At 42.7% G+C, this 21,001-nt stretch overlaps 3 protein-coding genes across 5 annotated transcripts; 2 read left to right on the top strand and 1 right to left on the bottom strand.

The window, feature by feature from the left end:
- The first annotated feature begins 1,530 nt into the window (after positions 1-1,530).
- Positions 1,531-5,499, top strand: mrpl51 (mitochondrial ribosomal protein L51). 2 transcript variants are annotated; one of them, XM_061777716.1, is made up of 4 exons: positions 1,531-1,690; positions 1,903-1,998; positions 3,289-3,396; positions 5,214-5,499. In XM_061777716.1, the coding sequence occupies exons 2-4, from the start codon at positions 1,908-1,910 to the stop codon at positions 5,408-5,410; spliced, it is 396 nt and encodes a 131-aa protein (XP_061633700.1). In that variant the 5' UTR covers positions 1,531-1,690; positions 1,903-1,907; the 3' UTR covers positions 5,411-5,499. The 2 variants fall into 2 exon arrangements, with proteins under 2 accessions (XP_061633700.1, XP_061633701.1); XM_061777717.1 differs by having other exon boundaries at positions 1,532-1,690; positions 1,894-1,998.
- Positions 5,500-7,438: 1,939 nt separating this feature from the next.
- On the top strand, positions 7,439-13,176 carry LOC133479698 (synaptobrevin-like). The gene is made up of 5 exons (XM_061777002.1): positions 7,439-7,942; positions 9,436-9,571; positions 9,664-9,822; positions 9,891-9,942; positions 10,826-13,176. Coding segments are annotated over exons 1-5 (366 nt in total). The 5' UTR covers positions 7,439-7,940; the 3' UTR covers positions 10,843-13,176.
- A 759-nt stretch (positions 13,177-13,935) lies between these two features.
- tapbpl (TAP binding protein like) lies at positions 13,936-20,908 on the bottom strand. Of its 2 annotated transcripts, XM_061777001.1 has the most exons (10): positions 20,095-20,232; positions 19,754-19,892; positions 19,528-19,584; positions 17,405-17,599; positions 17,043-17,312; positions 16,187-16,387; positions 15,936-16,103; positions 14,505-14,608; positions 14,121-14,346; positions 13,936-14,046 (listed from the first exon to the last, which is right to left on the bottom strand). In XM_061777001.1, exons 3-10 carry the CDS (start codon positions 19,577-19,579, stop codon positions 13,979-13,981), a joined length of 1,284 nt encoding a protein of 427 aa, XP_061632985.1. In that variant the 5' UTR covers positions 19,580-19,584; positions 19,754-19,892; positions 20,095-20,232; the 3' UTR covers positions 13,936-13,978. The 2 variants fall into 2 exon arrangements, with proteins under 2 accessions (XP_061632985.1, XP_061632984.1); XM_061777000.1 differs by lacking the exon at positions 19,754-19,892 and having other exon boundaries at positions 20,095-20,908.
- Positions 20,909-21,001: the final 93 nt, after the last annotated feature.

The following is a 21,001-nucleotide window of genomic DNA, read 5'->3' as shown; positions in this document are numbered from 1 at the left end:
ACCTAAATACCTTTAAGTCTGCTAGCTTAATGCTAACCCATGATGGAAAACGCCATAGACAGGCTAACAAATAGCATCTACGTGGTAGTGTTATAACGTTTTAAATAAAATACATTTGAACACAAATGGTGCAGCCACACATATACACAGTGTTTGATACGATTTAGAACCCATTCTCAGTGATTTTATATAGAACCATTTTCCAATGGTCTATATAACACCAAATGAGAAGCAAATGATTCTTTGGTATTAAACTTTGTTGCGTCACCGACAGGACCTGCTTCTGAGAGTATGTATGTATGTAACCAGAGGTGCTAAATAGAACCTCTGAAGCACTTATATGTATATTTTAAAGTTTACCTTTCTGGTACAGTCAATGAAAAGTGAGCATTAAGATCTTTTGCCAAAGGCCACGTTTTTGACACAGTTCTTCTCATTAGCATGTGCAGGTAGCCCTAATGTTGTGGCCACGGTGAGTCGTGTGTCACTTATCCCGATGGGGGTCTTCTTCGAGCAGTACACGTGAGCGTGGGAGAAGAAAGAGACCCTCATGTGGAAACAGCTGAGCTTTGAACTTGCAGAGATTGCAGATGAGCTATTTGCCAGCGAGATGTGTCACACCTCCTGGTATTCAACTTGTTGATGCTAGAAAATGTTCCGCTGACAGTTCCTGGCACAGAAGAGTCGCGAAAGTACGCGGTGGTGTCAGCATTTTAGACTGAAAGCTGTGATACTTTTTTTTCTTTTTTCAAAAAGAATGTCTTTCTTGCTGTGTGCATTTGTTTGCTAATTCCAATTTCCACACTATCAACGCTTTTTCTCCTAAGATCATTTTAATTGAATAGATTTCAGGTTCACTAATCCACTGCGCACTTATAGAACAGGGTCATGGAAACTTATATTGAATAGTTTCAGGTTGTCTAATTTCCGCACAAACAGTGAAACCCGTCAAAGACTGAAGCGGAGACAAATTCAAATGATGCTGAGTTTGCTACTTTGAGAATGACAAAATATTCCACCCAGTTTTTACCACAATAAAACTGGAGGCTTCTAAGCGTGCGTGCGTGCGTGTGCTAGCAATGTCTTCAACTTTTAAGCAACCTTCAAATGGCCAATTCAAATTCATGACAACAGTATTTCAAAGACAAATTAATCGTGAGTTGCATCCCTATTTACAATTAAAGTAATATTTGACTTTCAGTGCATTTCAGAGCCTGTACTTTTACTGTACTTAGGTACAAGAGTTGATACTTGCTTTTACCACTCTTTTTTTACAAGCATCTGAACTATGTGCAAAACACATTATATGCCATTTTTATTCATTTAAGAACATTTACAAAATACAACATCTCATAAAAGCAATTAGTTAACAATTACACTGCTGGTCAGTACAACCTTATTTAACGTATGATTTGAGCCGTACGGAAAACGGACGGATGAATGAATGGATTTGTAAATATTTTTTGATACTATTATTCCATAATAATTATTAGAAAAGAAATGGACTTCACTTTGCAAAATGCTTTACGGTAGTCCGTCCGGCGCAATGCATTGTGGGATAGTGGTGTAAAGATGGCTGCATCCACGGCCAGTACGCTAAAGTGTCAATAACGTTGCTTTTCCACGCGTCACGCTTGACTTGTGATTGTTGCAGCGACAAAATATCCAACAGAGGCGCGACCGAAAAGAGGTAAATGCCTTATCCGGTGTGACACGCCGGTTCTTATTTACTACAAAGACAAAATGTTTGCGTTGCGTGCTAGCTCAAAGTACATGGACGGTCAACGGAAAGGCTGGCGACAGAAAGCGAAAGAGGACAAGCTAACAAGCGCGAAGCACGGACACTACGTCTTATCCTCAAATATTAAGTCGCTGTTTTCTTTCGTAATGTTGTGATCGCAGAGGACATGTTTGCTGCGGGGGGGTTGCTGCGAGCTGGAGCCTCCTTCTGCCGGTCGGCGGGGGCTCTGCTGGACACAGCGAGGATGTTCTCCGCTGGTAAGCACAGGACAACGCCGGGTCCCCGGTTTACGACTGTCTCGACATACGACAGGCACTGGAAGGCACGCTCAGTTGCCGCTGGTCTGACTTTTTCACCACTTGATTGTTTTGATAGCATTAACAATAATATCAATGATAATGAGCCTTATTTGTATTGCACTGTACATTCAGTGATCTCAATGGAAAGAAATTGTTATAAAAGTTCAAATTATAAAATTATCAGAAACAATTGGTATTGGTAGTGGAAGGAGAACGTAAAACAACATTTAGCAGAAAGATTTTGTAAAAAGATTTTAAGTTCTGTTTTAGGGCTGTAACTAAAGATGGATATTTTTTTCGGATGAATTGGGTAAAAAATATATATAATTTCAGCCCATTATTCAAAAGCAAGACAATAGTTCAAATTGACAGTGCAGAAAGCAAAAAAAAAAAAAAGATTACGATTGAGTTACTGGTTTGGTCTGTAACACAAAATAGGCAAAATTGTTGATCATTGTTTTCCAAAATAAAAGCAGATGTTTGCAATTGTCTTAGCTTGATTAAACACAAAGATAATCAGTCTGCTTTCAAAGAGGACTAGAGCAATCTGAGAATATTCACTGGTGAGATGCTGAAATTCCAAAGATTTGGATAATTTTAGGTTAAACAAGGGCTCTAAAGGATGAATCAATTATGACAAATAGTTGTTGATAAATGTGATAATCAATTAGTAGTCGACTAATCAATTGATTGTTAAACCTCTAGTCTGTCGTAAAAGAAACGTAATAGTTGAAAAACATGTTTTAAGAGGCTTCTGATTTCAAAACTGGCTATTCATCAATCTGTTGTGTGTACTGTATATAATTACAGTATATGAGGCAATCTTTCATTTATATAGTTTCACAGTTGTAGCGGCCCTCCGAGGGAAGTCATAACTACGATGTGGCCCGTGACAAAAATGAGTTTGACACCCCTGCTGCAGAAGAAATCTGAAGTACACCAAATTTGAACATGCAATGTTCCCACCTGACAGCGATGATATGTAATAGTCTAAGCCACATCGAATAGAAACGTAAAGCTCACATTAACTGTGCATTTACACGGCACTTGAATTGCGACACAACGCATACAAATCAGATTTGTGTCCACATTTGGAAGAGGTCTGAATCCGATCTAAAGAGTTTGTTTTTTTTCTTCCCCCCATTTACGCCGCCTTAACACATTTATTTCCCAATGGTTCTGAATTGTGTCAATTGAACCATGCAGTGTAAATCTAGCCTTAAAGGCGTTCTCATGTGACACCTGCAGGTACGCGCCGCCACATCAGGATGCATGCCATCCCCAAGCCAAAAGTGGTGGACAGGTGGAATGAGAAAAGGAGCATGTTTGGGGTATATGACAACATCGGAATCTTGGGTAAGTACGTTTGATCAACATGTTTTGATGTGAAGTCTACTACATTTTACAGAAGTTTAATGAACGTGTTTGTGTGTCATATTCCTTAGTAGCTAAATACAGCAAGTCGCCCTCCATCGTGGGGATTACGTTCCACATACCCCCGCGATAAATAAAAATCCACACATTAGAATTACGCTAAGTACACCCGAGGCCCGTTTTTCAGGGGGGATCCCGAGGCGTTCCCAGGCCAGCCGAAGGTAGTCCCCGTGGTCTCCTCCCGATGGGACATGCGCGGAACACCTCACAGAGGAGACGTCTGGGAGGCATCCGAGTCAGATGCCCCAGCCACCTCATCTGGCTCCTCTCGATGTGGAGGAGCAGCGGCTCTACTCTGAGATCCTCCCGGATGACCGAGCTTCTCACCCTATCGCTAAGGGAGAGCCCGGACACCCTGCGGAGGAAACTCATTTCGGCCGCTTGTATCCGGGATCTTGTTCTTTCGGTGACGACCCACAGCTCGTGACCATAGGTGAGGGTAGGAACGTAGATCGACCGGTAAATTGAGAGCTTTGCCTTTCGGCTTAGCTCCTTCTTTACCACAACGGACCGATACAAAGTCCACATCACTGCAGACGCTGCACCGATCCGCCTGTTGATCTCCCGTTCCATTCTTCCCTCACTCATGAACAAGACCCCAAGATACTTGCACTCCTCCACTTGGGGCAGGATCTCATCCCCGACCTGGAGAGGGCACGCCATCCTTTTCCGACTGAGGACCATGGTCTCAGATTAGGAGGTGCTGATTCTCTTCACCAGAGTGTCCAAGACATGCGGCCGCAAGTCCGATGACACGACCACAAAGTCGATCATCGAACTGCGACCTAGGGTGTCCTGGTGCCAAGTGCACGTGTGGACACCCTTATGCTTGAAGATGGTGTTCGTTATGGACAATCCGTGATGAGCACAGAAGTCGAATAACAGAACACTGCTCGGGTTCTGATCGGGGGGCCCGTTCCTTCCTATCACGCCCTTCCAGGTCTCACTGTCATTGCCCAAGTGAGCATTGAAGTCCCCCAGCAGAATGATGGAGTCCCCAGCGGGAGCGCTCTCCAGCACCCCCTCCAAGGGTACTCTGAACTGCTGTTTGGTGCATAGGCACAAACAACAGTCAGGACCCGTCCCCCACCCGAAGGCGGAGGAAGGCTACCCTCTCGTCCACCGGGGTGAACCCCAACGTACAGGCGCCGAGCCGGAGGGCAATAAGTATACCCACGCCTCTCACCGTGGGCAACTCCAGAGTGGAAGCGGGTCCAACCCCTCTCGAGAGGACTGGTACCAGAGCCCAAGCTGTGTGTGGAGGCGTCTTGACCTCACACACCAGCTCGGGCTCCTTCCCTGCCAAAGAGGTGCCATTCCACGTCCCTAGAGCCAGCTTCTGTAGCTGGGGATCGGAGCGCCAAGGTCCCTCCCTTCGGCCACCGACCGGCTCGCACTGCACCCGACCCCTATGGCCCCTCCCACAGGTGGTGAGACCATGTTTACAGTACAGTATATGGCATTGTAAAACAATACTGTAATGTAATGGCGGGTCCTTGAGAGCGAGCCGCGTTCACGACCGTAATGTCAGGCAACAGCAGCTTAACTTTGTGCTTCCTTTAGCATATTGTAACATCTTCCAAACATCATGGCAGACGTTAAGTCTGTTTATCTCACGCTTATTGTAAATCAACAAAACACAGCTGTGTTACGAAAGTTACGAAACAACACTCCCCAATAATTATAATAATTACAGTTTATCAATGTTTACCCTCAGTGATTTTTGTGTGTGTCTGCAGGAGATTTCAAAGCTCACCCCAAAGACCTGATTTTGGCCCCTTGCTGGCTGAAGGCTTTCAAGGGCAACGAGCTGCAGCGTCTCATCAGGAAGAAGAGGATGGTGGGAGACCGAATGATGACTCTGGAAAAGCACAACTTGGAAAAGAGGATCCGCTTCCTCTACAGACGCTTCAACCGCACGGGCAAACGTCGCTGACACCTCACGAAGCCGTTCAAACGAGTTGTGTTGTTAGTTTTTTTTGTAAGTCGTATGCATATGATTAAACAGTTGTGTGAAAGTGACAAGTTGCCACTTCTTGTGCGTGTTTTCTTTTGCTGCCACACAGCAAATGTACACCTTCTCAGGGTTGCAACATTTCGGGAACTTTCAAAGGTAGAAACTTTCCATGGGAGTTTGTAGGAATAATGAAGGAATTTACAGTATTGAAGGTTTGCTTTTAAGAGGGAATTTAAATAATCCTGCGGAAATATATTTCAGATTAATCCTGACTAGAACAACCAGATTTCATGCGAGTAGAGTCGTACCATGACTTAAGCGTGCCCTAATTTGAGTTTTTCGAGTTAAAGCTGTGGCTTGCTCCAATGTTTTTGCTTTTTGTTGCGAGCCCAAAATTGAGGTACGAGCCATCTTCAGATACTCTGCTCTCAAATGAAGTAAAAATAATAATAATGGCACAATTAGTACCACTGGGTAGTATAATGCCTCACGTGGGAAAGGAGAGCTTTCAGTTTTTCTGCTTATGACTCTTGCTCCGCTCCCAGTTTAAGTTAACTGTCAAACTAAACGGAAAATTACATTGTGTTTCAAACAATCACATCGTTTTGCTAATTGAATGCTAGTACATACATGCTCCATCCAATGTGACGTGCTGGTGAATTGAGTTACGAGCTTAGTCATGGAACAAATTCAACTTGTAAGTCAAAGTACTGCGTTAAATATGCCATGGACGGGCTAACAAGTATAGGTGTCACAGCGATATAATGTTTTAAGCAATGGATAATTGAACACCAATGAGGGAGCAACACAAACAAAGATACAGTAATAGGGGGGTTTACATAGTCTTCTGGTTAGAATCGGTTTAGAAGCCCAAACTGAATGAAAATGCTACATAGAAACACGTCACTTGGAATAAACAGGCCAAGTCCGAATGGGATTTCATTCGGTTTCACAGGGGTGGAAGTCCATTTTTGCCATGCAAACCGTGAATCGGAATTGTGCAGGCTGCGTTCCGTCTGCGCATCGCATGCTCTGTCTTGACGTAACTGCATGGTGACATCATCGTTTACTCACGCAAATATGGCGGCGTCTATCCAGAGTTGATATGCGACATATCTTGTTTTGCTTCTAACTTGATTTTATCAAGATGCTTTAATAAAAGTGTAAAAACAACCCCAACTACTGCGCTAAAGTAGACGACAGATGTCCATCTCGTTAAATGAGGTGACGTTTATGTCGAGGTGCACGTCACACGCCTGATCTGATTAAATATATTGTAGTGCACATGCATACACCCGATCGGAGTAGATCACATCACGTGTAAACAGTTGACCAGAGATCGTCAATCGGAATGACACAAAAGTCTGCATGTAAATAATATAACAATACTCACAGGCATATATTCTTTAGCGCTGTGAAAAATGAACAATATTACAGAAATTACATTGAGTCGCAGTAATCGTGAAACTCTTCTTCGTTTATGTATGCATAACAGGTGTACTGTGTACTGTGGCCAAGTGACACACATCAGAAATAGCCGCTATTAATTCATCATGTTACATTCTATACATTCTATTTAATTATGTTATTACGATATGTTTTTTTTTATAGAGTACAATATTATAGAGTGCTAGTTTCCTTATTAAAAACACATTCCAAAAAAACGTTTGTTGTTTTTGTTGGAGGCTGCAACGGATTAATGGCACTTCAATTCATTTCAATGGGGGATGATGATTTGAGATCGAGCTTGGTCACGGAACGAATTCAACTCGTATCTCAAGGCACCACTGGACTTTAGAGCGCGTTGTTCGTAACCTCCAAATGTCGCAAAACGAGGACCGCCCCTGTACCGTGATACAAACGAATGAAAAGAGTTGAGTCAACGCTCAGTGGGCATCCACGCACTGCGGGGACGTCCTCCCCCCAACCCCCAACCCCCAACCCCCACCCGAGCCAAAGCTGCAGTACTGCAAAGTGTGCAGGTGGGGGAGGGGAGTGGATGAGTGGCGCTAGTACCGCACTGTGGCTCCGAGTCCAAGTGGGGAAAGGTGGGAGAGGACCAACTAGACGCATTACTGCAGCAGCAGCAGTCCGCGCATCATCGCACTTGTTCTTCCACGCAGGCGCACAGAAGCGCAGAAGAAGGAAGGAAACGGAACAAATCATCTTCAGGCGATTGTGGAGTGGAAATTCAGTCAGTCAGGCGATTGACTTTTTGCTTTTTCTTCTTATTCTTCATTTTTTTTTTTTTTTTTTTAAGGAGCTGGATGCTGACGAGAACTACTCAGCATCACATCAGCTCACTTCTTCTATTTGCTGACTCGACTGATTTTGGGGGGTTGCTGCACTGCGGCACTTTGATGCTTTTTTGAAAAACTACGTTCCGATTCCTCTGTTTCTGTTTCTGTTTCCCCCCCGTGTGATTCTTGTGTGGTTTCGTTGCTGTTTCGCTGCATCGTTGGACTTCAGAGCCTCCTCTGCTGAGTCAGCACAAACAGCTGCATCGAACATGTGAGTGTTTATGCGGAATTTGATCGATTTATTAATATGTTTCATTTTGGAAGAGTTTGTGTTTTTTTTTTTAATTGAAAGCTCAACTCATTTGTATCATCTTGATTTTTTAAAATTGTTTTATTATTATTTTGCTAACGACGCTATACCCAAAAAAAAAAAAAAAAAAAGCCAAATATTGGCTGGTGATGTTGCTGGAGTCACTTTGAGCATCCTTGTACCATTAAATGTGCAGTTTAGTTGAGTTAAATAATTCATAATTATAAAGGTGGATTCTAAAATGAAGACATCGGTCACAACATTAGGTGCACCTGCACAATCTAACACCTCTTAAACTTTTTGTTTTCTTCTTGTTTAGATTAGATTTCAATTTATTTTTATACCTCCTCTGTGCTGCTCTTTGTATTTGTTCGTACTTAGTTGGTCTTCCCTGTTGGTCTATAAAACATGCATGTTAGGTTTATCGAAGACTCTAAATCACAGGTGTCAAACTCAAGGCCCGTGGGCCAGATCTGGCCTGTCACATCATTTTATGTGGCCCTCTAAAGCCGAAGTCGTGTGCGTGTACTTCATGTTTCTTGTTGAATTCTGTACCACAATTGCAAATTGTCTTTTACTAACGTTGAGCTACAGCAAACATTTTTTTTTTGCCAAACTCCTTTTTGAAATAAGATGTTGGACAAACTATTTTCCTTCACTTGGGATTTCAAAACAAGTTAACCATCAATTTTTCATGTATGGAGGAACACTATACAATAATGTACATTTTGTACAGTGTGGGTAAATTAGGTTTATTATTGCGTTTGTATTTTAACGCAGTGTAGAACTGCACTGGATCACGCAGAGTGTTGTTTCTAATATTAAAGAAATATTTTGACAAAGACAACTAAATGAATAGAAGGTTCGCAGTGAGAGCCGGTGCATCTTGTTGACAAAGAACGATGTTGACGTGAGGTGAGGAGTTTGATGTAATGTTTTGCTGCCATCTTGTGGCATCTATAGGCAATTGTAAACCTGTTTGTGGTGCGTCAATTGTTCCTTGCGGGGGAACACTGTATATGAATGAATCAATCAATTTCTTGTTTTGGATGGCCTTGGATGAGCAAGTGTGCCTAATGAAGCAAACAGTTTTCATTCTTCCTAATACCATTTGACAGATTTAGGGGGTGCATCATCACATTATTACATATAAAAAACAAATTGATGGATAACGCGTTTTGCAATCAGAAGCCAAGGAAAATACAGTAAAAAAAGTTTGTCCAAGTAAAAAAATACAATATTTCAACATTACTAAAAGCGAAAACAATTTGCACTTTTGGTACAGATTTTCGCAAGAACCATGAAGTAGACACACAAGATGTGCTTTACAGTAGACGGCCTCATAAAAAGTGACCTCCAGACCTTGAGTTTGACACCTGAGGTATTAGATCCGCTTATGTCAATTATTTCATCTTCTCTGCCTCATCTTCATTTGTGCATCCGGTTCTTCTCAGGTCCGCCCCAGATGCCGCAGCCCCCGGCGCTCCAGGAGCCCCCGGTGCAGACGGAGCCCCGGCAGGTGCGCCCCCCGCACCGCCCAACACCTCCAGCAACCGCAGGCTACAGCAGACGCAGGCCCAAGTCGAGGAGGTAAACACGCAAACAAGACATCTGATCTAGCAAACTACTGACTTCTGTGTTTCCAAAATGTTCACGAAATTCATCTTGCCCTGGACCGACAGGTGGTGGACATCATGAGAGTGAACGTGGACAAAGTTCTGGAAAGGGACCAGAAGCTCTCGGAGCTGGATGACAGAGCGGACGCTCTCCAAGCCGGGGCGTCGCAGTTCGAAAGCTGCGCGGCCAAGCTCAAAAACAAGTACTGGTGGAAGAACTGCAAGGTGGGCACATTAGCGCGGGTCCATTGTGCAGTTCAGCTGTTACTGGTGGTGTCTGCTTCTCCTTTCAGATGATGATCATGATGGGCATCATTGGAGTCATCGTGGTGGGAATAATATTCTGTGAGTACACGAGTGTCTCCTCCATGCTTTATACCATGGGCAGAAAATGTGGCCTGATATTCCAACTCCAAAACGCAGAACTTGGGAATGTGGGAAGTATAACAAATCGGAAACTTCTCTTGGAAATTAATGAATGGACGAGAGGAAAAGCACTTTGACAATAATGAGGGAAAACTGACAACTGGGAAAAAACGTACATGAAAGGAGACAGTCCAAATACAACCTGATGGCTGCTCGATTTCTCCTTTAGCGAGGTCATATAGACACACATGAACAGGCAGTTATCATCTGTTTTGTACAACAAACCACAGACATCTTGTTTTGTCTCACTGTAAAGTGATCATACAATACCAGAGAGAGATAGAGACGGGCTCAAGAGCTACGTTTCTTAACCTCGCACTAAAGCAAAATAGTTAGCTTGATGTTGTAATTAGCATACTGTATAAAACATTATTTCGATTTAGTGTTACAATAACACTAAATCGGCTTGAAGATTTATTTTTTTGGAATGTACAACATAGCAGCCGTGGCTATCTCTATTTTTTTTTTTTAATTGCAAACTCCCACGAAATCAGGTCGTTTTACTCAGGATTATGCCAGAATATATTTTGCTCAACTACATTTAAGACAACCTTGAATTTGGGAAAGTTTCCAATTAAGAAAGTCTTTTTTTTTTTTTAACCTTAGTATTAGGTAACTAAAGGTGTACTTAAAAGGCTGCAGCTGACAAGCTTATTAAAAGAATTGGCTTTTTGGTTGCATTCATGGCTTGTTTATTGTATGAGGGTATGTGATGTATTGCTGGGGGACCATTACACTGATGACTTCCCCAATTTCTCTCTCTCTCTCATTCTCTCTCTCTCTCTCGCTGCGTCATTGGCAGTGTATTTCTTCTACTGAGCTTCGCCCATCAGGAAGAATGAATATGGACTTGAGAATGTTGATGAGATGGATGACAGACAAGAGAGTACAACAAAAAACAATCCTCCCCCTTTTAACTGTCCTCTCCTCACACATCACGGCAGCTTAGACTTGTCTCTGCTGTTTTTTTTTGTTTACCCTCTTCTTGCCTTGCTTGTCCTCGTCCTTCCTGCCTGTGTTTTCGACCGAAGCTTCGCATGGTACATCGTCGCTCATGTATTATTGAGGGAAGCACAGGGGTTAGAAGAAGAAAAGGCGAAGGAGGGACGAGACCATTTTCTTGGAAGGCACTAGTAGAACTACTGTGTCTTACTCGTAATGTTTTTTTTCCACTACCGCGTGACATTTCTGCACACGCGCCGGACAACTTCTCCATATAGCTGTCTTGCTAGTGAGGCAAACCTGTGTACTACTAGTGACATAACATTCTGCCAGTTAACAACTAGTGCATCACTAGTAGTACTAGTAGCACCCAGATGTCAACTAGTGCTGTTTTGCCTCACCAGTAACGTACTTATCCTACTAGTGTGCCATAGTCATTGTACTAATGTGCTGAATTGTCTTACTATAGAGGACAAAGAGCGTACTAGTACTTGGACCTCAAACATTTGAGCATTTGCTCGATACCCTTGATATTCAGTACTAGTAAATGACCCTCACATGTCTAATTGGGCCTAGTAGTGTTACTAGTGCATCACTGTAGTTTACTAGTAAGGTTTAATTGCATACCAGTAGGCCAAAAGAGGCATACGTTATGAAAACAAAATGTTACTAGTAAGACAAGTCGTTCAACTAGTGTGCCTCAATCATTCTATTGCTGTGTGCTGAATTGTCATACTAGTGAGAACAAAAAGCATACTAGTACATGGACCTTAAGACAGATGTCAAGGATAGTGAATTAATGCTCAAACGGCTTTCCGAACGTGTGTTCCTTTTGGGTCCACGAATTTCAAGACTAACTCGGCTCCATTTGGAAAACGATGAGACTAACAAACACAGCAGCACACTTAAGCTTGGTCATTTTTGCTCTTTGCGACTATATCAGTGATTCAAAGGACTGCAATGCTTTAGTGACTTTTAATTTGGGCCTGATTTGCATTAATGGAGGTGATAGTTGGAAATAGTATTAGTACAACATCTGTCATGTGTACATTTGTTTTGTAATGAGAGACGTGGCCACTAACAGACAATCTACACGATTGCAATGCAAAGTACAATAAGAGCCATAGATGTGATCATTTTTGTATAGAAGAAGAGTGAGGATTCCAATGGCCGAGGTCAAAGTTGAAGTTTAATCACATTTCTACATTTACACCAATCATCAGCATGTTCTCTCAATTGTTTAGCTCTGGGGTGGGCAAAGTATTCTTTAATTCCATAATCTTGTTTTCCCCTCAAATAAGTTAATTAAAATGTAGTGATTTATTTATTTGTATTCATTCATCATTCATGTTAATTGATTTATTGTAAATACATTTAAAAAAATAATAAAATGAAAAAAATACATATACTGTACACAACTGTTCAAAAGTTTGGTGTGACTTAAAAATTAAGAAATGAAAGATAAGCACTAAGCGACCCCAAACTTTCAAACGGTAATGTACATTTAACTTTTTCTTTTATTAAATCATCGGTAAATTAACTATTTCATTATTAAAATGATTTGAAATTAAATGAGTATTCAAATTTGATCTTGTTCCAAATCAAATGTGGTCACAAGAGTGGCCCAATCTGGCTTTCGCTGCTGCCCAGTCACTTCCACACTAACACAAAGTCAGCCAAGATGAGGTTTGTTTCCGATTTGCATGGCAAATGTGGTGTTTGTCCGAAGAGTGCCACTCCTGCATCCGTTGCTTTTTTTCCTCTAACTGTACACCAGCCGCTCCCGTCGGTGGGTTCAAGGACCCCCGTGGGTTTAACGTCCTCCCGATCCGGTAACTACTCACGAGTGCCAAACGACGACCACTTTGGCCCGTTAACATCATGTAGCATAAGCCATTCTGACAGGCATCCGTCATGTTTGGATCTACAGTATCTTTCGGGGTATTTTTGTTTCGATTTTCATAGTTAAGAGGCTCATTTTTTCTTCTAAGACTAATTGTGAATGGATCACGTTAAAAACAATGACGACATGCATTTCCTTATAGCTGTAGCTAACAAACAATCCAAATTATATCGCGAAACGGTATAATTTGGCACTAAACATGTTTGGTGATTTACATAAACAATGCAGCGAGAGGTGAAAATGTTTGCAAGAATAAATGCATGTTTGTCAATTTTGCTGTCGCCAATAAAAGAAATGAACAAAACCTCCCTTGGAAATGTTGGACATTTTCTATGTTTTTAAGCTTTTTATTTGAATGTAATTTTTAATATCATCCATCCATTTTCTATAGTGGGGTACACCCTGGACTGGTCGCCAGTCAGGGCACAAATAGACAGACGATATTCACACCGAAAAAAAGTCCGCTGCAACGAAATAGGAGAAGTAAAAACGACTGACAAATTTTCCTCATTTAAAACCAATTTTGCAGTGCTTAAAAAAAAATAAAAATAAAACTGCACCTGACTATTTTGGGTCCAAAAAAACCTACAATTTATTTTGTAACATTCCCCACTCATCACTACTGGTGTTCCAGGTTGGAGCTATAGCATTGAGTTAGTCTCAATGTGACATAGCTAGTAAGAATTGTAATTATTGTAGATAGAATGACTTACAAACCATATACAGTGGTGCCTCGAGATACGAGCTTGATTCCTTCCTTGACCATGCTCGTAACTCAGACACTCACATCTCAAGAGCTTTCCCTACTGAAATGAATGGAAATGTCATTCATGACTTTTCAGAGAGTAAGTGTACAGCCTGCAACCCGAGGGTCGCCGATTTGTATCAGAAGAATTGTTTACTGTCTGCTAAACTGCTGCTTGTTGTGAAGTGAGTTGAGTTGACTACCACTATACAGCGCTCATTGGCTCGTATCCCTAAACACCCGTAAATCAGGTCACTCATATCTTAAGGCGCCACTGTACAGTAAATCATTTCTTACTTTTATACAAAAAAAAAAAAGCAGCAAAGAACCCCCTTTTATTCAAAGCAGAAATAAATAAATAGTGTCTATCTGATGAGCTGGTAGAAGAACACCACAGTGATGCCCAGGATTGACAACACCCACCAGTAGTCATCTGAAAAATGACAAATAGTGTTCATGTGTCCATTAAGAGTTATCATAGTGTTCATTTAATGATCAAGTCAGTACCTGGTTCCAGGTGTTCTACCAGCACACTGACAGAGACAGGAGTGTCTAGAGCTGGGTGGGACACCCTGCAGGTGATTCGGGTTCCCGGAGCGACACTGGGGGGCACGACGAGGTGGGACGAGAGCGAGTACGTGCCGTCGCCTTCCTTGCGGTGGCTGGACAGTGAGCCCTGATCGGGGAAGACGGCTGGCTCCTCGTCCGTCGGCACGTGTGACAGCCACTCCACCTGAAGGAGAATGTAGCATGTAAGACACTGATGCGGCTGTTGTAAAGTGGTACCTTAACTTAACGAGCGCCCCGATTTAAGCGTTCACGGAACTAATTCAAGTCGTTAGTCAAGGTATCACTGTATTTTCAAAAGGTAGCCCCCCTGCAGTGACCCACCTGAGCCGCCAGAGGGTAGTATTTATTACAATGGCAGCTCAGAGTCTGCGCTGCATTTCCCTTCAAAACTAGCTTCTTCTCCGAGAGTGAAACACTTGGTGGTTCTGCAAAGAACAGCAAAAGAGAGGAATGTAGTATTTCCATGTACTGTACGCAGACACACAAAATATCAACTTCTGTCTGTCTATTCATATATGGGTCATTTTCATATAATTTGATCAATATCGATGAAGACATACGGCACTGAATTTCATTTTCAAAATCAATTTATTTTACTAATATGAATATTGGAATTATTGGCAGTTCAGGTAAAAACAAATAAAAATTAAGTGATGTTTTTGACACTTTTAATGCCAAAATGTGTTTAGAGTTATGTGATTTGAAACTTTTTTGAAGATGCTAATTACATTTTTTGATATACATATAGCATTTTCGCCTATTGCTTAAAATGTCTTTTCCATGAAAACTAACAAATGCCTCTTCGTGTCTTAAGAGTTCCTTTTTTTGGATGTTTTACAAACATCTGTTTGTTCTTTCACAAACATGTTTGCCCCCCCCAACACACACACATACACCATGTAATAATCTGTGTGTACATCTACATACACACAAAGGGGCTCCATTTTCGTGACTAGCGCAAAACCGGCGCAGTGCATGGCACAACTCTGCGAGGAGGCGGGTTAGACCGGGTGTTTGTAATTTCATGGACGTTTTTAGAAGTGCCTTGTGGGAGTAAATACAGCCGACTTTATTCGCCAACAACAAAGCAGCTTCTTTCATTGATTTCCTTTAAGTTAAGCGCAATGACGATCCGTGCATGACTGAAGCTTGGTTACTTGGCCGGTGTGGCAAAAGACAACGTGATTAAATAAAGGACGAGCTGGTGATAACCGTGAGTAACCAAAATATGTCCGAGCAAAAATTAAGACGCATGGTGACGTCACCATGATAATAATAATAATGAATTGATTTCTACAATGATTAAGAGCTTTAGACGCCCACTGTTGAAATCTGTCATCCACCACACACAAGGAGCTCGCATGTCTGTCGGCTTGCACGTACACCGATCAGATTCACCAATATCGTATTAGATTCCACGCGTGACAACTTAGACGTGGTATGAGCAGGCCTAAGTTTACGCAGACTTTCTGTCACCAAGATCTCACTCAGCCAAGTGCATCTCCAAGGGCACACCCTCACTGCGCCGACACACCCAGCTTGACGCAGACGGGGTCTGCCAACTCGTAGCGAGTCTTGCACTTGCATGAAAATCAAGATGCGATGTCAACTCACATATGTGAATAATGTGAACACCTGTTTTCGAATTCACATGCACAGACATGATTAACATCTGTCTGTCCATTCGCATAACATGCACATCTGCCAGTGACTTCACAGCTGTGAGCGAAGTGATATTTGGGTGAAACTTACGAACCACATGGAGATGAACCACCTGCTGACCCTGGAAAGGCCCGACAGTGACGGAGCAGATGTAGGCGCCCTCATCCGTAACCTTCAAGTTGTTCAGGGTCACAGAGGCGTTCCCCTCGCTCACAACTTGGGTGGCATTCATGCTCAACTGCCCGCTCCCGTGATGGACTGCCGAACATGAATTATCGCCATCCTCAACACGGCATTTTCGCTTCTTATCAAACAGTCGACGGTGTTGACGCCGCACTTACACACCGCGCTCCCTTCCGGATTGTTCAGCCTCGTCACCATCTTGACGACTTTCTTTCCTTGTCCCCGATTCTGCTGGTGCCACTCGATGTGCACTTCCTCATCGGGCGACACGTCCTGATGCTTGAAGCCGCAATTGAGGAAGCAGACGCCTCTCAGTGGTGCAGTTAGAGACTTGAAAGTGGAAAACACCAGAAAGGACACTGAGGAGACAGAAAGCAACAAATGCCTTTTGGTCAGCTTGAAGTGGGTTTCTATTGTATAAAGTTATGCTTTCTGGGAAGTCATTGGGCTCTATTCTCATGACATTTTTAGAACAGTATTGCCTTCCAATGGTTTCTGCATGGCAGTTGAAATGTTGGATCACATGTCGGAGGGTTGTATTGCTTCAGCGGTAACTCCTTTTTGCACAAATTGTACAAAACCACACTTATCAAGGATTGCATCTGTTTTTTTTTTGTTTTTTTTTAAATGAAATTTCCTCCCATCAGTCCTAGCAACGCTTTTACATCCAATTCCTCCATTTTGTTAGCCGAGCTCTGATATGTGCGTCTGTAATCGGTGTACCAGGAAATCGTGCACCAACAATGGTCCCGCGTTGTTGAGAACACAAAAAGCGATTAAAATGCCTAAAATTTTGTTGGGACTAATTCATTTGTTTGTAATTAATTATTTACAACTAATGTGTTAAAGTCCCACCCGCAGTAAACAGATCTGTTCAATGAATTGAATTGAGTTAACATCTTTCTGTCCCAGCAAATGCGGCCAAACTTTTAATTTCTCTTAGTCCACACACACACACACACACACACACACACACATATACACAACAACAAACACACGAAGACTGTGTTTTACCCTCAGTCAGCAGTGTTCCATCACGGGTCAGAGGCAGTCCCAGCACATCATGCATCAGGCCCGAATGGTCGTTCACCGGTTGCACGGCACGCATGATCAACAAAGTGCCGAAAGCACCACCCTCCACATTGATGGACACCAGGAAATGGTCTGATCCAAACCTTTCCTTCAAGCCGTGGGGAGCGTAGCTGCTTATTTCGCACATCACCTCCTGCTCGTTGCAGTGCGCATGTAGCAGAACATCTGCATTGGGAATCTCGAAGGATGACGCTGCAACAGACCGACAAGGGACAGTCAAAGCAGGGGTTCCATGTTTGGGGTTGGAAAAGGCTAAAAGGGGACGAGGGGATTGTGAGAAGAACCTTTGGACTCGAACATAATGGCACGTGGATCCAGGTTGGGCGGCGGGACGAATGGAGTCAGGGCTTCTTGGCTTTCATCGGAAACAATGCTGACTTCTCTCAAGATGAAAGTGGCCGGAGTTCTGGTGAAGGCGTGCAGTCCGACCGAGTCCTCCACGAACTCGCAGGACAGAACCACGTCTGTCACCGCAGACGCTGCACAACACCGTTATAAACGGATAACATCAAAGAAGAATTAAAGGAGACATCCATCCATCCATTTTGTACAGCACTTGTAAGTAATTTTGTACCTGCTTTTCAAAAATATCTACTAAGGCGGCAGCTCTTAGTGCAAGCATTCCACAATTTGGATTGCAAGGAGTGAGCTTTTAATCTACAGGGGCAAGAGGATTCAACATTTAAAAGGTAAGTTTAACTATCTGCAATTAACATTGTACGTATCAACAACGTCTTTCTTCTTAGTCGTAATTTTGAATGGTCTGAATTTTCATTCAAGATATCTGTAACGTAATTGTGACTGCTCAAAACGACAGACAGACAGACAGACAGACAGACAGACATGCAATATCTATAGTCAAAACTGAATCATAGACATCTGTAACAACATTTTGCCTGGGACAAATGACGTCACTTTTGCCATTCGTGTGTATGGGGTTGCTCATTGCAGATATCTAGCATTCAGGTGCAGAGACCTGCAAGTATCCATCCATCCATTTTCTGAGCCGCTTCTCCTCACTAGGGTCGCGGGCGTGCTGGAGCCTATCCCAGCTGTCATCGGGCAGGAGGCGGGGTACACCCTGAACTGGTTGCCAGCCAATCGCAGGGCACATAGGAACAAACAACCATTCGCACTCACAGTCATGCCTACGGGCAATTTAGAGTCTCCAATTCATGCATGTTTTTGGGATGTGGGAGGAAACCGGAGTGCCCGGAGAAAACCCACGCAGGCACGGGGAGAACATGCAAACTCCACACAGGCGGGGCCGAGGATTGAACCCGGGTCCTCAGAACTGTGAGGCTGATGCTCTAACCAGTCGGCCACCGTGCCGCGACCTGCAAGTAAATTACAAATATCTGCTACTGAATTGCGGGTAGACTGTACGGAACTCCAGTTTGAAATATCGATACCGCCATTTTGAATAGTCATAATTTGACTTACAGATACGTCCAACTTAAGTTTCTCTTCTGAAGAGGCACTTGTAGATATCTTGAATTGAGCTGAGTTAAAGATATCTTCAACTGGAATTACGAATACTTCCTATTCACGGGGGAAAGGGACCAGGATGGACTGTGAACAGCGAAAATCCACAGATAATTGACGGTCATTATAGTTGCGTTGCAAAAAAAATTATTCAACCCAAATCATTCTTGAACAAGCGGGGATAACTCGCAAATATGGTTGGTACCCGCCAAAAAAGAATAAACAAAAAGAAAAAAGATTTTTTTTAAATATATACACATATATATTATATGTATTTTTTTCAATCTGCGAATAGGTGAATCTGCGGTTGCTGAACCGAGTATGCAGTATCTCAACCCTCGAGATCAGATGTCCACAACTCATTTGCAGATATCCATCCATTTTCTGAGCCGCTTCTCCTCACTAGGGTCGCGGGCGTGCTGGAGCCTATCCCAGCTGTCATCGGGCAGGAGGCGGGGTACACCCTGAACTGGTTGCCAACCATTCGCACTCACAGTCACACCTATGGGCAATTTAGAGTCTCCAATTAATGCATGTGTTTTGGGATGTGGGAGGAAACCGGAGTGCCCGGAGTGCCCGGAGAAAACCCACGCAGGCACGGGGAGAACATGCAAACTCCACACAGGCGGGACCGGGGATTGAACCCGGGTCCTCAGATCTGTGAGGCTGACGCTCTAACCAGTCATCCACCGTGCCGCCATTTGCAGATATCCTAATTCACAAAAGCAGAGATCTGGCATGACAAACCCCATACACATGAATGGCAAAAGTGACGTCATTTGTCCTTTTTAACTGAGCACCTGCCCCTCCAAAGGTCTCTGCACGCCCCCCCCCGATGGCCTGTACAAGTCGTTCCCATTCATTCCTGTTACTAACGTCTTCAGTAGTTTAACGTGAGCTCGTAGTTATAAAAAGATCTTACCACACACGCAGGTTGTGAAGAAGCCACACAAAATGATTCCCGTCACCTTCATGGCGTCTATTCGTGGTAAAGAAGAGCACAACGAGATATGTGGTCATTAAAAAAAAAATAAAAATAAATCTTACTTTCACTTTTGATTTGACCAAACTACACGGTGTTCGGGCGGACGCAGTAAGTCGCTATTTTAAGTCACATAACACATGATTGTACACTAATAATTGCAAACCTGGAACAGGAGAAGGATCACTCAGGCACTTTTAACAGTTCCCCTCTCGCTTGTGTTGGCGTGAAAATAATGAAAGTGGAAGTGGAGAGGTTACTATGGAGACGAGCGCCCCCCACTGTTGGATCTTTATACTGGAGCGCTTGATTTTTTTTTTCATGAAACATAATGAGCAACAGAGGAATATATATATTATTTCAAATATATATTTTTATATATTGGCATTTGCATGCAACTTCCTGAAAACTGCAATAATATTATACTTACTACGTACTGTATGTACAATCAACATCATGCAAATGAACATAATGTCCTATGTACTGTTATATTATCCATATTTATACCTCTTAATTTGTATTCAGGGCGGAACGGTGGACAACTGGTCAGGAAATCCGCCTTAAAGTTCAGAGGTCGTGGGTTTGAATCCGGGCTCTGGCCTTCCTGTGCAGGCTTTGCATGTTCTCCCCGTGCCTGTACTCCGCTTTCCTCCCACAGTCCAAAAACATGCATAGGAGGTTAATTGAAGACTCTAAATTGTCTGTAGGTGTGAATGTGAGTGCGAGGGGTTGTTTGTCTACAGTATACAGTATATGTGCCCTGCGATCGGCTGGCGACCAGTTCAGGGTGCCCAAAGTCAGCTGGGATGGGCTCCAGCACACCCGTGTCCCTAAACTGTGAGGATAAGCGGTACAGAGAATGGATGCATGGAATTTGCATTCATTTAACAATTACAAATCATTATTTTATCTACTGTATCAATGCAGCTGTCTATCTGTCTGTCGATCTTTCAATCCATCTACAGAACAAGCACACATTTGAGTACAACCATATATTTATTCTGTGTCGTGGCCTTTTTGTTTGTTTTTTTTACTGTAAATTTACTCTGGCCAATGTAGACATTTTTTTTTCAAGACTCCTTTTTGTTTCTTTTGTTATTATTTTGTATTTGTTGTTGCTTGATTTCATTTATATTATATATTTGTATCATTTAATATTGTGTTTTGTTGATTTTAAATAAAGTTTTCATTTATCTTTTGTTTTATTCATTTTATGGTTTGGTTCTGTTTATTTTGTTTTGTTATTTTGATAGTTTTCTATTTCAGTTTGAGATGGATGGATGAATGGATGGGTGGATAGATGGAGGAACATTTAAGCAATATTTGATTGTTTTTATTGCGCCGTTCTCCAAGTCTTGGCTAATGTGAGCTCACGGTTGGAGGGCTGTAGCGCCACCTCTTGCTTTGATATGAG

Source organism: Phyllopteryx taeniolatus, chromosome 6 (assembly GCF_024500385.1).
Source record: "Phyllopteryx taeniolatus isolate TA_2022b chromosome 6, UOR_Ptae_1.2, whole genome shotgun sequence".
Lineage (NCBI taxonomy): Eukaryota > Metazoa > Chordata > Actinopteri > Syngnathiformes > Syngnathidae > Phyllopteryx > Phyllopteryx taeniolatus.
This window is presented reverse-complemented; position numbering and strand designations above follow the sequence as displayed.